We start from the raw sequence: 15,810 nt of genomic DNA, 5'->3' as shown, positions 1-15,810 counted from the left end.
AACCTACACTGTAGCAGTCAAGTATAAATTGGCTGCTGCTTAATATTCAGTCTTTTTAAATGTCTGAAAAATTACATTTGATTAATTTTCAAACATTAGAAGAAGAAAATTTATTCTGTTCTGAATCTGTCTATACACGTGAGGGGAAAAGAGAGTAGGTATTTGTAGGCTGATTAAAGGTAGGCCATTCTTAATAATCTCGGGAATTAAATAGCTTAATCCGATTCTGAGTTTAAGGAACAAGAATAGAAATATAAAGAAATAGAGCAAGCCAATCAGGCTTAAGATTTGACTAGTCTTTCCTCTGAATGCAAAGTCTTCCTTTCAGAAAAATAGGAAGACGATACAATTTGCATAGGTGAGTTGCTTTCCCATTGCTTATGGTGTGAGGGAGAGGGGGTATAATTTGGACCAATAATTATAACATACACACCCTTACTCCATCAATCGAAAAACTATAGCTACCTTTGTGTGTTGCTATTAGTGTTCTGAATTGATAATACAGAAAATAAGAAGAAAATGAGATAGGTGAGAGTTTTGAACTGTGTTTTATAATCTTTATATCACAGACAATTATTTTGTTCTTTCCAGTGTGATCAGAACACAGCTGTACTAAATCAATGAAATTGATTTTAATGCTTAGCCTTTGTAAATATTTACACGAATCTATTCATTTTCTGGGTTATTAACAAAACACCAGCTACATTTGCTGTAATAGAATTTCACAAGGTTTGTTCCAATAAAAAAATATTCTATATTTTTCCCCTCAGAATAGGCTAGTTTCTTTATTTTAGCATTACTTGGAACCATATGATTCTAAAGTTGTAACATTGAATTTTGAATAAAGACAAAGTTCTAGTGTACATATCAAGTAAGTATAAGAGTTACTTAAAATTTTATTTCATAAAGATGTGTGTGTGTATACACACACACAAACTACATACATACTGTGTATGTATGTGTGTGTGTGTGTACATATATATATATATATATGTATATATATATATATACATATAACTGATGAGAACTTATAAGGCCGAAATATACAGATGTCCTTTGTCAAGGTATAGGAACAATGTATTTCTTCAATCGGGGGTGCATTTCTTTGTTTTTGTTTTTTGAGGAATGAATCATTACATTAATAGAATTCCTTTTTAAGTATGTTTTAATTGCTTTACTTCTATTTCCAAAATGTATTTACTCTGAAGTAGGTAATTCATTTTGAATGTTTAAGATTATATCAGAGTCCCACTGATTTTGTTCCTTTATGAATATACATTATTATAAAATATTAATATTAGAAGCACTAATGGCAAAATTATTCAATGGTTTTGCTAGCCTGAACTATATTTTCTCAGAGAATCTACATTTAGAAATTCTTTAGACTTTAAGTAAACTGTAATTATTTAAGAAAATACGATTTTACCTTCAAAAAATTTATTTCTACTTTTATCTGCCCTTGATGACAGTTTATAATACTAAGATGTTTAGCTTATTCTAAGAGGTACTATATCCATAATTTATTTTTAAATGGAAAATAATAAATTGAAAACAGATTCTGATTAATGTTTAAGTTGGAAAGAATGCTTATTGTCTGAAGTAATGGTGATGAATGATACCATTTTTAGATTGGATTCTGTGGATGGTGGAAAAACACATTCTGCTGATTTATCAAACTCTTTGAAGTTCCCACTGCCAACTGTCATTATGTCTTGGAAGAGCCTTTAAGCATCCAAAAATTATTTTTGTGGTCAATGAAAGCTACAGGACCAGAACAAAGCTGAGGGAATTTGTTTTGAACCAAACTACATTTAAAAACCAGTATTAAAAATCACATCAACTGATATAAGACACATAAAGAAGACCAAAAAAAAAAAAAAATTGATGTAATAAAAGGAATAAAGATTGGTAAAACTATATGCAATTTCCAAGGTCAAGCCCTCTTTATTCTGGAATAGCAAGAAATCTTTGATTAAGCCAAGAGTGAGTTTATATTGTATAATGAAGGAAAAATGCTTTATTAGCTTCATTTGTCCTGCATAGCAAGATCTCTGCATCATAACTTAATAAACGTGATATTGATAGACATATCAAAATGCTATGGATTTTTAGTGATAATTTATAGCCAGTTGTGGGCTTCTCTTCCTTAGATGGCCTTTTACTAAACTGAACATAACTCACAGCTTATCAGCCTATTTAATTTCCTATTGTCCTTCAATTAGGTTTTTTATTTTATTGTTAAGCGATGTCAATTAAACAGGTTACGTAACACTATATTATTTCATTTTCATCTGACCAGGATAATGTATGCATTTTTCTTAATGTACATTAACAGTTCAACATCAAGATAATGTCTTAAAAAATGTTTAAAAGATAAAATCAGAAAATGGATGTTGTGTCTGCTTTCGCTTCACTTTTTTGATACATTCATGTGTACTCTCAATTTAATATACCTTGAAGCCCTAAAAATGCAGTGATAAATTCCACCAACGGATTTTTGATTAAAGACCTTTTGCAACTATAAGATTCATACAGTTAACCTTCTTTGGCATGTTATATAGCCCATTTAAAAAGTTATTCCCAATGAAGTAAAGTAAAAAGATATTTGGGAAAAGGGGTTAAGAATTAGTGTGGCTCTTCAGTCTCTAAGAATGATGAATTATGGTGTTATTTATATGGAGCTTTCAGAGTTGTCAATTGAAGTTGGTCCTTTTAAGATAGCTGTGCATTCAGGACATATATATATAGTCATATGCTGTAAAACTGCTATTAAGATTTGTGGTGGTGAATGGGGAACAAGCAAACTGTTTTTTCATTATCTGACAGTTTAAAGTGTTCCATTTTTAAAAATAAAGATTTTCTAAGTATCATGTCAACACATGCAACAGAGCTAAAAACTTCCTATCAACACCTTAAAAAAAGATACTTTGTTTGTTCCATTGCTGCAATAGACACACACACACACACACACATACAAACATTTTCTCTGGTAATACTATCAATTAACTTATTTGTATCTCAGATTTTAAAATCACATTGCCAGCAGACAATGAGCCTAAGGCCTGAGCCTTATATGATTTTAATCAGTAATTTTAAATGCTATGCTCAATATCCCAAAGGTGCTTTTCCAAGAGGTAACTGGACTTAACCGCTTTTCTTTGAAGACATTTCACTTCTCATCCCAAAAGTTTCTTCAGCTTGGATAAGAAGTGAAATGTCTTCAAAGAAAAACAAAATCCATTTGCCTCTTGAAAAAGCACCTTCGGGACAACTATGACCTGGAATCTCCATAGACATTTAATTATGTTCAATACTATACAAACAGAAAAGGTCAAAAAATACAGTAAGAGCCCTGCTGGATCAAGAATAGAAAAAGTAGGTTATTCATCTGAGAGTAGCTATTCATAAGCTCTCAAGGCCAGAGATGCCTGATCTATGATCATTGCTGTCTAAAAATATTCTGAACAAAAGAGTGAAGCACTGTGATTTCTTTCCTCAAGCTTTAACAGCTTCAGCTCAAATCCCAGCTTCAGCTGCTAAACTACTTCCCAAAGACAATATTAGGAAATTAGACTTTTCCATTCTAGAGATCAGATATGTTCTAGTATGGACATTTTGGTATCATTCAAGTCCTGACTTACAATACAATATTCATCTTAAGGAACAAATTATACATTACACCATTTTGATCTCATTTAAAATGTACTCTTTGGTATTCCTAAAATGTGGTAGCAAAATTAAACACTGAGAGTCTATTACCAGTTTATTGTCCTTTGTATTTTATCCATATGTTCATTAATTCCCCATGTTTTCCTCTGCCAATACTTACATATAACCTACAATTATATAGAAATGTGATTTCATATTTTATTACTTTTTTAAATATGAATTCAATAGATTATAATCAAAATATCTAACTTTATTGGGAAAGAAGCATAGACAATTTTACATTTCAATAAATAAAGTTGACTTTTTCTTGATCCAAATTAAAGCAACGAACTTTCCCAGTTTGGTGATCTCCCAAGGTTCCAGGTTACTTGTAAATTATGGTTACTGGGAACTCTGACTGTTGTAGTCCAACATGTCTGGGATTTCCTGCTTTTCCAAGTAAAGGCTAATGAAAAATATATTGGAATAAACTTAGGCAAACAATCAGCATGCATGTACTCAATCACAGTTGTTCCATATAACCGTGGTGGCGCAGTGGTAAGAATGCAGTATTGCAGGCTAATTCTGCCAACTGCCATCAGTTCAATTCTCACCAGCTCAAGGTTGATTTAGCCTTCCATCCTTCTGAGGTTGGTTAAATGAAGACCCAGATTTTTGGGAGCAATATGCTGACTCTGTAAACCACTTAAAAAGGGCTGTAAAATACTGTGAAGCCCTATATAAGTCTAAGCGCTATTCCTATTGCTAAAGTAGTTAAGTGGCAAGATATTAAAAAGGAACAGAAAGCATGTTTTGTTAAAAATGTAAACTAACAGGATTATAGACAGTGTGGGAGTCAAAAAACTAAAGATGGCAGCTATAGTCATGGGTTTATTGACATTTGTCTTTCTAACATGCTTTGCAATGGCACACATAAAATGGCTGAAAGGTTTCATGTGATACCCTGTTCTGGAACTGATGCCTTCCATGGTGCTTGTGTATGTATGACTGTTATCCTATTGCATACCTGACACACAGTGATGTAAAAAATATAGACTAACATGCATAATGCAGACTATAAGAAAATACAAAATATGCAATGAAGAGCCACTCATATAAGACCATACAGGGCCAGAGAAACAGTGAAAAGGAACTGCCCCTTATAAAATATATTTATTGGAGAAAATGAAATTATTGGGCAGACTAAGCACAGAGACTAAATAGAATAAAGTTAAGACAAAATGAGTTAGTGAATAAGGAGAGAAGAGTGTGGAAGTCAGAGTCTGCAATGGAGTGGCTATTTATGCACTCAAAGCACTCAATCTCTCCTACTTCTGCAATGCCAGAAAAAATTATGAAATCTGAAAATCGGCTTTGAATCTCAAAAGTTTATCCAAGTATCAATTCCAATATTTCTTTTGAAGGAGTCTGATAATTTCAGTCCCGGATGGTTCCTAGACCTTTTTGAAAAGAAAGCAACCATCAGCAATTTATAATTATCAGAGTTGCAGAACAATCAGGATACACTAGGGTCCTTTTGTAATCCATTAAAAATTATCATTGACCTGCCTAATATGTTTAAGCAGTCTTACTTTCAGAATAGTAACAGAATTTTTCTCTTATTTTTATTCTTCAGATAAGTATCAACTAATGCCAGCAGAAAATTGAAAACAGGTGACAATCCAAGAAACACCAGATTTCATCCATGAAGCAACGGACTGCAGTAGAAACCATCTTATATGGAGTAGAAAAGAAAATAACACTGATTTTTTTTTAAGGCAATATCTGATAGTGGAAAAAAAGGAAAGTGAGGATAAGATTGTCCTGCTTATGCTCTTTTCTGCTCAGCAAATGATATTGTTACAGTGTAAATATTGATGACTTAGAAAAGCCATCAAAAGGAGTATAATTCTGTGGTCTGCTGTACAGAGAAGTGAAATATGATTTCTTGTGTATGAAAATGAGTTGTGATCCTCATGAAGAGCTACTGTATGGCTTGAAAGTCAAATCACTTTTTTAAAAAACTCATCACAAAGAACACTGTTTCAATTAGCAAAAGGCCACTAATTTCTTGACTAATCTTTCTGAAAAATCTGAAACATCCAAATACACAATCCAAATTGCAGGTCCATCAATGAAAATAAGGGTTGGTAGGAAGGAAAATATATTGGTAGAAAGGACTTATTAGTTAATTCTGAGCCTAATGACGAAGTAAATATGCTTGGTGTCACATTTCACGTAATTTTGAAACTACGAAAATATTGTGTTTCACATTTTTAATCATTAAAGTGTCTTGCCATTCAAATTTTGGATCAAATTTTGACTTTCAAGAGAAACATTTTTCAGTTGCATAAATACAGAATGGTACATTCTTACATCTACTCCAGCTTTATTTGCTGACTCTGTGGAAGCTGCTTAGATATTACAATTAAGATTATTAGATCCTTAAGAAGATAAAATGGATGTACCAGAAACATACTCAATTGCCTTAAACTGGGAAAAAGAAAATGCTTCCTGTCAAGAGAATATGAAGGACTGCACAAAGGGAAAAGATTTCTATAAAGAAATGGCTTTTTCCAAATTCAGCTATTCTACAGAAACCCCACAAGAAAATTACAGTTCCCAAGAAATCCATTTTAGAAAAAAATATAATAAAGAGATGAGTAATGCGCTACAAATAAGGAACAACAGCTTATTTGAAACAAGGACTGCTATGCTAATTTCATCCAAGGAGTCAAAAAACATAAGAAGATATTCTTTTCCAGTTCCCTCTATTGATGTATTGTCATTACCTCAGCTTAGAAGAGACTCAGGTTTTTATTCCATGCCATCTTTATCTTTAAAACTCCTTTCCATCCCATTCAAAGTAGTAACTACTTATAAAATGAGTACTAATAGACGTGTCAGCTATACAAAACCTTATTCAAGTTTTACAGCATTGTCTGGTACTGTCACAGATCTTAAATCCTCACGTTGTTACGCTTTTGCTTCATGCGATCACAATATGAATGTGTGTCATGCGGAACAAGAAAGCAAATTCAGCAATATTTTTTTGGATGACAACTATTTAGAATACAGACAGAATAGTAAGGAAACAGGGCAAGACTTTCATTCTATTATGAATTCTTGTCAAGCTCAAAAGGAGAAATATAGACCCATTGAGACACCAACAACCCCAAAAGGAGATGAGGAACATATTACCTTTGAAAAAGATGGTTTTGCTTGTGAGAAAGTTCTGAGAAGCAAAGACCAACAAGTTCAAGTCCATGAAAAACTATCAAACAAAGTAACTGCAAATCAAGACTCTTTGCTTTCTGAAAAGCTATCAAGTGGCAATAATAACATTTCTGCTAAGCTTTCTGTGGAAGACATTCAGGGTCAAGAATCAGTAATACAGTCAAACGAAAATCTTCTGCAAAGTATTTTTGAGTCTAAAGAAATGAAAAAAAAACAGAGAAAATCAGTCATGACTGTAATAACTGGAGAATTGGAACAGAAGCTCATCATTCCAGGTGACATTAAATCTATGGCAAATTCATTTGGCTTGGCAATAAAAAAAGAGCCCAGCAGCAAAAGGGAAACAGTATTTATGTTGCCTCTTTTGGATACTGAAGAATCAAATCAAGTTAATGAATTCCAAAATTGTACTGCCATTCAGAAAATGTCTGAAAACATTCCGGAAGATTCCGATTGCCAAGATTATTCTATACAGACTGAGCATCTTTTAGCTGGGGACTCTTTTACAGATGATCCAGAGATGTTGTCCAGTGAACAACACATAAGTCTCTCTCATCATTCTGGAAGTGATTTAGCAGACGTTCAGACAGAGACGTTATTCAAATCCAGCTCTGAAAAACAAGATGAAGAAAAGGAAGCAGATATGAATGTAGTCATGACCTCAGCCACATTCTCACCAGTAAATCAAGCTGATCAGATAGGCAAGTAATTTTAGCTTTCTCTGAAACAATAAAGGCAATGTCTGCAAAGGCAAAGGTGACACTGACACAGGACATGATGATTTTAAAATGGTCATCAGATTTTTGATTCATATATAGAAACTCTTCAAACATAACCTGTGCAGTTTTCAATATTGTTCCTGATGTGATGAGTTATATATTTTTCCTCAACTATTAATTTATAGTGATATTTTCAGTACATCTAAATAAATTTTACATTAACCGCAAATTCATATATTACCAAAATTAAGTTGGCTTTAGGAATATTAGCAATGATATTCAAAATATTTTTATTTTTCTATGCAGAATTTGAGTGCTATTTCATATGTAAATAAAACAGCACATGAATGCACAAAGCAGTTCTGACTTGTCTCCAGAAATTGTGAATGTTCCAATACTGGAAGTTTTTAAGAAGAGATGGGCAACTATTTGTCTGAAATGGTATAGGGTTTCCTGCCTGAGCAAGGGGTTAGACTAGAAGACTTCCGAGGTCCCTTCCAACTTTGTCATTCTATTCTGTTCTATGTTTTGAAAGAGTGGAAGAAATAATTGTGTTGTGATTCCGACTCCCGAGCCTGTCCTCATGGAGGAAGAGGACTCAGAAGGTGAAAGGGAGGAACTGACAAGGCCTCCCTCTCCAGGACTCTCTTCTCTGGCAATGCCTCAGGTTCCATCCAAAGGCCAGGAGGAATAGCCTGGGATGGGCCAGGAGGAAGGCATTTCGGAGTACCCATTGATAGAGAGTGATAATGATGAATCCTGGCTTGATCCCAGGCAGCGTCGGAGGGAGAAGCGTGCGCAGCAAAGGAAGAGGCATGGGAGGGCCAGGGATTGAGCTGAGTCACTGAGCCACACCCCACAAGGGATAAAAGGGGGTGTGATTGCTCGGCAGGCTTTGTGACGGACAAAAGTTTAAACTCTAAAGAGTCACATCATGAATCCTGCACTTTGGTTCAGATATATTTTGGACTAAACTCTTGTGGATAATTTGTCACTCTGGAAACGGACTGCAGATAAGGCCTCTCCTGCTTTTTGGGAGTACTAATTGGACTGGGCAGGCGTTTTACAGTTAGCTGCCAGAACTCTCATCTGCCAGGAATTCTGGTCTGTTTATACAATAAATTATTGGCAGGTGTGTTTGATATTGCATTTGTCTGTGTGAGGACGGGGGACAGAACAAATTGCCTTTATTTAGAACGTAAGAATGTTGGAAATGTGTTGCTGTGCACCTCCAAAATATATGGAATATAAATAATTGGAGCCATTGTAACTTCCACTTAGGATGAAAATATATTTGGCGGACTGGAACTCTATTCAAGATGGTACTTTCCCATTTTTATAAACTAGTTCTTTTAGTTTGTATTTTCAGTAACTGGTATTAAGCTAACATATCTGCAACAGGGGTGAAATGCTCCCGGTTTGGACCGGATCGCCTGATCCGGTAGCGATGGAAGCGGGTGGTTCGGAGAACCGGTAGCAAAAATCCCTGCCTCTCCCCCCCATTCCCAACTGAGCCACACAATCATCAGAGGCTTTTTTTATATTTTTAAAAGCATTTTTTCTAAAAGCTCTTCGGCCGAAAAAATGCTTTTAAAAGTTAAAAAAAAAGCCTCTGATGATCGTTTGGCTCAGCTGGGATCTCCAAAGCCTTTTAAAAGAAAAAACCCTTTTTTTCTTTTAAATGCCTCTGCAGATCCAAGCTGAGTTGCCTGATCGACAGAGGCTTTTTAAAAAACTCAGCTTGGATCGTCAGAGGCATTTAAAAGAAAAAAAACTCTTTTTTTCTTTTAAATGCCTCTGACAATCCAAGCTGAGTTGCCTGATCGTCAGAGCCTTTTGAAAACATTTTTTTACAACCTCTTTACCGAAGAGGTTGTAGAAAAAATGGTTTTAAAAGTAAAAAAAAAAAAAATGGCCACACCCACCCAGTCACATTACCCCCCCAAGCCACGCCCACAAACCAGTAGTAACAAATTTTAGATTTCACCACTGATCTGCAACCTATATAAAGTAGAATGTTGTAAAAGGTAATCTGGCTTTAAATCTTGTTAGGTGTACAGAGTGTTTCTTTTTTTCCTCCCACAAAATATAGCTAAATCACTGAAAGACACGAGCACAGGATTATCAAGGGACCAAGTGCTGAAAGATGCAAGGACAAACAAGAGTTCTCAAGGGGAAGAAGAACCAGACCGTTGGGCTAGACGAAGGAAATGGTTCAAAAACAGCAAAAGGCACCCTTCATTTAGAAAGAGCTCTAAGAATAGCAGATTCACCAAAGGATCCAGTAAGTACTGCATTTGCTTTATGATATGAAAAAAAAAATGCCAAAGATTTGCAGATAAATTCATCACTTGGGAGTTGTCTCATTGCAGAATATATTTTTTTTATTCAAAGTTTATCAGGTCCAGAGGGAAAATTGTATAAAGCAATGTGTTTAGAATGAGGGCCATATGAAAGAGCTTACTATGGCTCCAGATCAGTGGTGGGTTTCTACTGGTTCACCCTGATTCTGGAGAACCAGTAGTGGCAGCAGCGGGAGGCTCCACCGAGCCGCCCGGACGTCATCACGGATGCCCTGTGCATGCGCAGAAGCGCTGTGAGCGAAGCGCACGCACATGCACAATTCCAAACCTGTAGCAAAGGTAAATGGAACCCACTACAGGTCCAGATACCTCCAAAATCAGTTCCTAGGTTATAATTTTTAAAGGAAAATGAATAAGGAGGAGATGAATAAATACAAGATAGAAGACCAATCATAAAAACTATTTTAAAATGTTAGTTACAGTTAAATGTTAATGAAATAAATTGTAACTTTAGTCCTCTCTCAACTTCCCATGTATGACTCATTATGGGGGGGTCTTTAGCACATCATTCAGAGCCCAGGATGCTTCTTGATTCAAAAAAGTTTAGACAAACCAGTTTAGACAAACCATCACAGAAATCCCTAAGCTGTATGTTAGAAGAGAACTGTAGGCCTGACACTAACAATATTTTTACACTCTAGTAATTACACATGAACAACCCAGTGCCTTTTGACACGATCCAGCTCTTTAGTGTGCTTCAATTTAATTAGGAAGGTTTTAAGCTGGCTCTTCAAAACAAAGAAACTGTTTTAAATAGCTGATGCTAAGGATATAAGGAGAAGACAGCAAATATTACTAAAGTTTTGCTGTATTTTAATATCACAGAAAAATCAATGGTTTTCTGTCATAGATTAGGAAAAAATAAAATAAACAGTAAAATAAAAACATAGATTAAGGGTGTGGGGAGAATCCTCCCAGCCCTTTATATCTATCTATAATAGTCTAAATGAGGAAAAAGATAATGTTTTGAAAATGTATTATAAGTAAGATATTTTATTTTTATTCATTTTGCCAAAATATAAAGTTCATAACTGTCTTTGAAAAGCATAATTTCCCCCAAAGAATATATTGCTGAAGCTTTCTATTTTTTTGCAGTTGTTGCTTAAACTTGGCTAGACTTGACTAAGTCATACACTCTCATGGACATGGTGCTGTGACATAAACAATAACTTGTTGCTTGAAAGCGCTGTGTTATGAATGCCATTATCCCTTATGTAACACCATGTTGATGAATGCTTTCTGGAGTGATTGAATTAACTGTGAATCATTCATCCATATGATCTAAGCTGCTCCTTGAAAACTCCTCTTCTCCTTAACTGTGGAACTATAAACAATATTCATTGAGCTTTAAAATCAGTGGATTTTGATAAAGATCAATGCATAACACATGGACTTTCTCAGGTCAAAAGGACAACAGAAAGGTAAGGTCACCTGGGTTTTTATGTGAAAGTCTGTTTGTAATTTTCTTTTCTGTGACCCAGCAATGGTAATGTTGAATAACTCATTTGAAGGGAGTTAATGGGAAGAAAAATCTAAGGGGGGGGGATCCCTTCTGTTTTTCTGTAACATTCTGTACTAAATAAGAGGAAATTATCAGATATTTATATTGTATTAATCTGTAATGAAAATAACACAGGGTTCAGTATTATATATATATATATATATATATATATATATATATATATATATATATATATATATATATATATATATATATATATATATATATATAAAAACATACAAACACCCGCGAAAACCTCAGAAAACATATATATATATATACACACACACACACACACACACACACATTTCTAAGGTGATGATGTTGAGACAAATAAATTCATATTTCTTTGTAAACATATAAGAGAAAATGGGTTAATATGGAAGGAATAGTAATCTAAAAGCAGTAATTTTGATAAATTGTTTTTTTAAACCTACATATAAAAATCAAAGTTAAAATGTATGTTCAAATATCAAAAGCCTCACTTGTGATATTATTTATTTTAGACTCTCCTTTTTGCTTCCCACACAAAATCCACAGCTTGGTGGTTTCTATTCTTAACATTAACAAGCATTCAGAATTTTGGCTCATAAAACTAAACCTTCAGAACTCATCTGCTTTCCTAAGCAATAGGAAGGTATCTGAGCAAAAGCATTCCTTACATAATTGGTAAAAATTCAATAGGATGGAACAAACTTGGAAAATGTGTTTGGGATCAACTTTATGTGGTTTTATACGATCCTGAAATTTAATATGTCCTAGATTCTGAGATCAAGAAAATAGCAACCTTTATTTTGTGATACAGATGTAGCTATTTTAAATGAATGACTTGAAATGATATGTGCCTTCTTATTAGCCAGACTGCATGCACTTGCTTGTTAAGTTCATTTGAATCTGGCTAAGCCTCCTTTTTGGCTGCTTATCTGGGACTACAGAAGCAATAGCAACAGCTAAGGTATATCCGAGTTACAAATCAAAGGTTTAATTAGGGGAGAGAAGCTGAATTATCAAAGCAAAACTTTTTACTCCTCTCTCTCCAATTGATAGAATGCAGATGTTCAGCATTGGGACACTCCTGAGACCTCTCTTCCTGAAAGCCCACTTTGAGCCCCTAATCAGGGTCACATATCATTTCTAAACATGGAAGCACTGACCTAGCCCAAAGGGTGATCAGAATCATCTAGTCCTCAAGGCAGCTTACATTACTTTACTTACTTACTTTACTTTACTTTAAATATTTAATACAGGTAATAAAATATTTAATATAGCTTATGAAGTAATAAAGAAATAAAAGAAGATGGTATAGCAACAGGATGAAGGCTGAGTTGCAACAATGTTTGGTCTGGTGTCTAGGGGACTGGTACCTTTGTTTTTCACCATGTTTTATGGTTTGTTGTGAGCCACCTAGCATTCGTCGTATGAGATAGTTCTGTCCATATAAGTCTTGTAAATAAATAATATAAATAAATAAACAAAACTAAGATGTAACTTTATAGAGATATAAAGAACAAGCCATTTAAATACTCAATTTATTTATAATAATGAGCAGAAAAATCATGACCAAGACATAAATGGAGGTGGAGGAGCCTTTTTGTTTTTAAGCATTTTTTTACTAGTAGATTCTAATTTCTCTTCATCTTTTTTGCTTTTAATAACTTCGTCACTTTCTTGATGCCACCAACAAAAACATCTGATCTTTCCAAATCTGCCTTTTCCCAATTCTTGTCTCTTTCCAGTGAATTCAGAAGATGGTTGTCCCTTGGATCTGGGACCTCACAGAGTGAGGGAAAGTGAAGAGCGAGGATTCTACACAGAAATGTTCCACTCAGCTTCATGGGTGTTCCAAGGGGATGATGCTAATGCAGACAATAATATCAGATGTCTTAGCAAAAGGCCAGTCACTGGTAAGTTTAAAGAAGCATGATATGATAATGCTTTCAGAGAAAGCAAATTAGACATTTTTGTCATTATCAATTGCAAGATACTATTGCTTATAAAAACAACAGTTGATAGATTGATTGAAGAAATCTCACTGTGTCAGGAGGGATATAAAAGGATATTCAGGGATGCGATATGAAGGGGATCTGTGAAAGGTAGGAAAGGATTTAAAAAATCAAGATGGTAGCCAGGACTGCACTATCAAACTCCACTCTTTTTACACAAAATGCAATGAAAAAAAACCAAGTAAAGGTGAGGGCTATCATCTTGACTATTGTTATAACCATTCCAGACATTGCTGTGGAGTCCATATGTATAACCACTCATTTACTTGAACAATGTACCTAAATGTACCTAACAAGGTTAAGTATTTCAATGAAATCACAGTTACCATTCTGAAACCTATTGGGTACACTGTGTGTCTCATAAGAATGTCCCAAAGGTGCTTTTTCAGGAGGCAACTGGACTTTCTTGTTTTTCTTTGAAGCTTCTCATCCAAGAAACTTCTTCAGCTCTGACAGGATGGTGGGGAATGGAAGGGTTTATATTCCTTGCAGACAGCTGGTCATTTGCATCCTTTTAGGGAGTCATTGAAGCACCTGGAGGTTTATCTGTGTCCTCAGTATCACCCTAGTAGTGCTAATGGTTCCTGTAGTCTGCATTTTTTTTCTCTGGAAATCCATTCCTACTCCCATACCATTCAGAGGGTGTTTGTCCCAAACTGTATAGTTAAAAGTCTTTATGCCCAATAAATGCCCAATAAAAATATGAACATGGGCATTTTATTTCCCTTTTGTTTTCTTTGTTCTGTTTAGTTCGGGAACGAACTGTGAGGATTCCTAAAGGAACGGGTGACTATCCTTGGGGATTCCAAATCCAGTTCTCAAAACCCATCTTGGTGACCAAAGTGGATTTCAGTAAGTGACATGATCATCCCCAAAGCTCCCTTCCTTCATGAAAAGATTCAAAGGAGTTTCGAAATGTTATGGTGTTTAAAATAGCCAGCAAAGAGATAGCAGGTATTTCAACAATTCTGATTTCTTTTTATTGCAATTACAATGAAGCATATTTTTTAGAATTCTATCGGATTTCTATAATATGGAAGAAAATCCTGCTGTTACTCTTGCAAATAGACCTACCATTGTAATAATAATAATAAAAATCCTTATGGGAGCAGTTTTCTTCTCTTTTGCCACTGACTTTTGGATGAAGAATCTTCCTTGATTCTGACTTTCATTTAATCAAACTAAAAGGGTCAGCTGTTGCCTGAGGCAATTACTTCCCCTCTGCTTTGCTTTATACTCTGCTAAAAAAATATGATGATAATGACAAAAAAAGGTCAGTGTGCCTTGGCAGTTAGGGAAAAAAGTGGATTGCTTGTAGTTTTGCCTGTCTCTTTTTTTGAATAAGATGTTTTTTTTAAACATCTGACCTCTTCTTGTGATAATTCAGTTTGACAGAACAAATGATTAGTTGAATACCTGTCACCCTGACATGTCTCTCTTTAGAAAATATTTGATATTGGGAGTATCAAATTCAGAGCCACCTACTCTTTCTTCTCTTTTCCTTCATCACATGAATTTAAAAACATACATTTCAGGCTTAACTGAAAGTAGAACCTGAATAGCTTGTCCACCAACGCTAATTTCAGGCCACTAGTTACACTTATTTGCATTTATATGAAGTGTGGACATTATCCTTGCAGAAATCATTGCTTCTAGAAATTCACTTAAATTCAGTTTTATTTGTTGATAATAGATATTTGTAATCGCTATACATGAAGAAAAGACACCATGCTGGAGTTTCATGCTTTACAGCAGGGGTGTGAAACTCGCGGCCTGCAGCCTGGATACATCACTCACTGGCCACGCCCATTCCCATTTTAGCGAAGGGAGGAAAAGTCACAATACGTCACGTGACAACATGACAACACAAGTTTGACACATCTGCTTTACAGCATAGAGAAGCAATCTACTACTTTCCAAATGTTTGAGCTGGTTCTGCATAAGTTGTAGACCAGGTATCTTATTCTTGTTTTAGCATTACGCCTACAATTCTGTAGGATACTGTATCTTTGATGGAAACTGGTTGAGATCCAGTTCCTGACTGCACTGTTGGTATTTATTTACCTTTCATTATCCACAGATGCACCTCAGATCTGTTGTGTGAAGAATTTTCTGTGGATTATACAAGTTTTATGGGTTGAGAAGCAGTTTCAAAAGACATTCACAAGTAAAACCCAGAAAAATTCAGAAGTATAACATGCTTTCTTTGAAATTCCTTTTTGGCATTTTTAAAATTTTCTAAATGGCAGGAATGAATAAACCATGAGCCAGGTCCATCAAAATGACTTCTTTTCTCGAAACTGCAGTAAATGGAGATGGTGATAATAATAAAAGTTACC

The 15,810-nt window shown here is 34.8% G+C and overlaps 1 protein-coding gene across 1 annotated transcript in view; it reads left to right on the top strand.

Annotated features, from left to right (window-relative positions):
* Positions 1-5,972: 5,972 nt before the first annotated feature.
* LOC117674613 (uncharacterized) overlaps positions 5,973-15,810 on the top strand; it is a 39,597-nt gene continuing 29,759 nt past the window's right edge. Inside the window, exons 1-4 of the mRNA XM_034432714.3 lie at positions 5,973-7,586; positions 9,697-9,888; positions 13,205-13,372; positions 14,222-14,323. Of these exons, the coding sequence (XP_034288605.2) occupies positions 6,107-7,586; positions 9,697-9,888; positions 13,205-13,372; positions 14,222-14,323 (1,942 nt within the window). The 5' untranslated portion in view covers positions 5,973-6,106. The remainder of the gene's footprint in view (positions 7,587-9,696; positions 9,889-13,204; positions 13,373-14,221; positions 14,324-15,810) is intronic.

This window comes from Pantherophis guttatus, chromosome 2, assembly GCF_059756535.1.
Source record: "Pantherophis guttatus breed Tessera chromosome 2, ASM5975653v1, whole genome shotgun sequence".
NCBI lineage: Eukaryota > Metazoa > Chordata > Lepidosauria > Squamata > Colubridae > Pantherophis > Pantherophis guttatus.
This window is presented reverse-complemented; position numbering and strand designations above follow the sequence as displayed.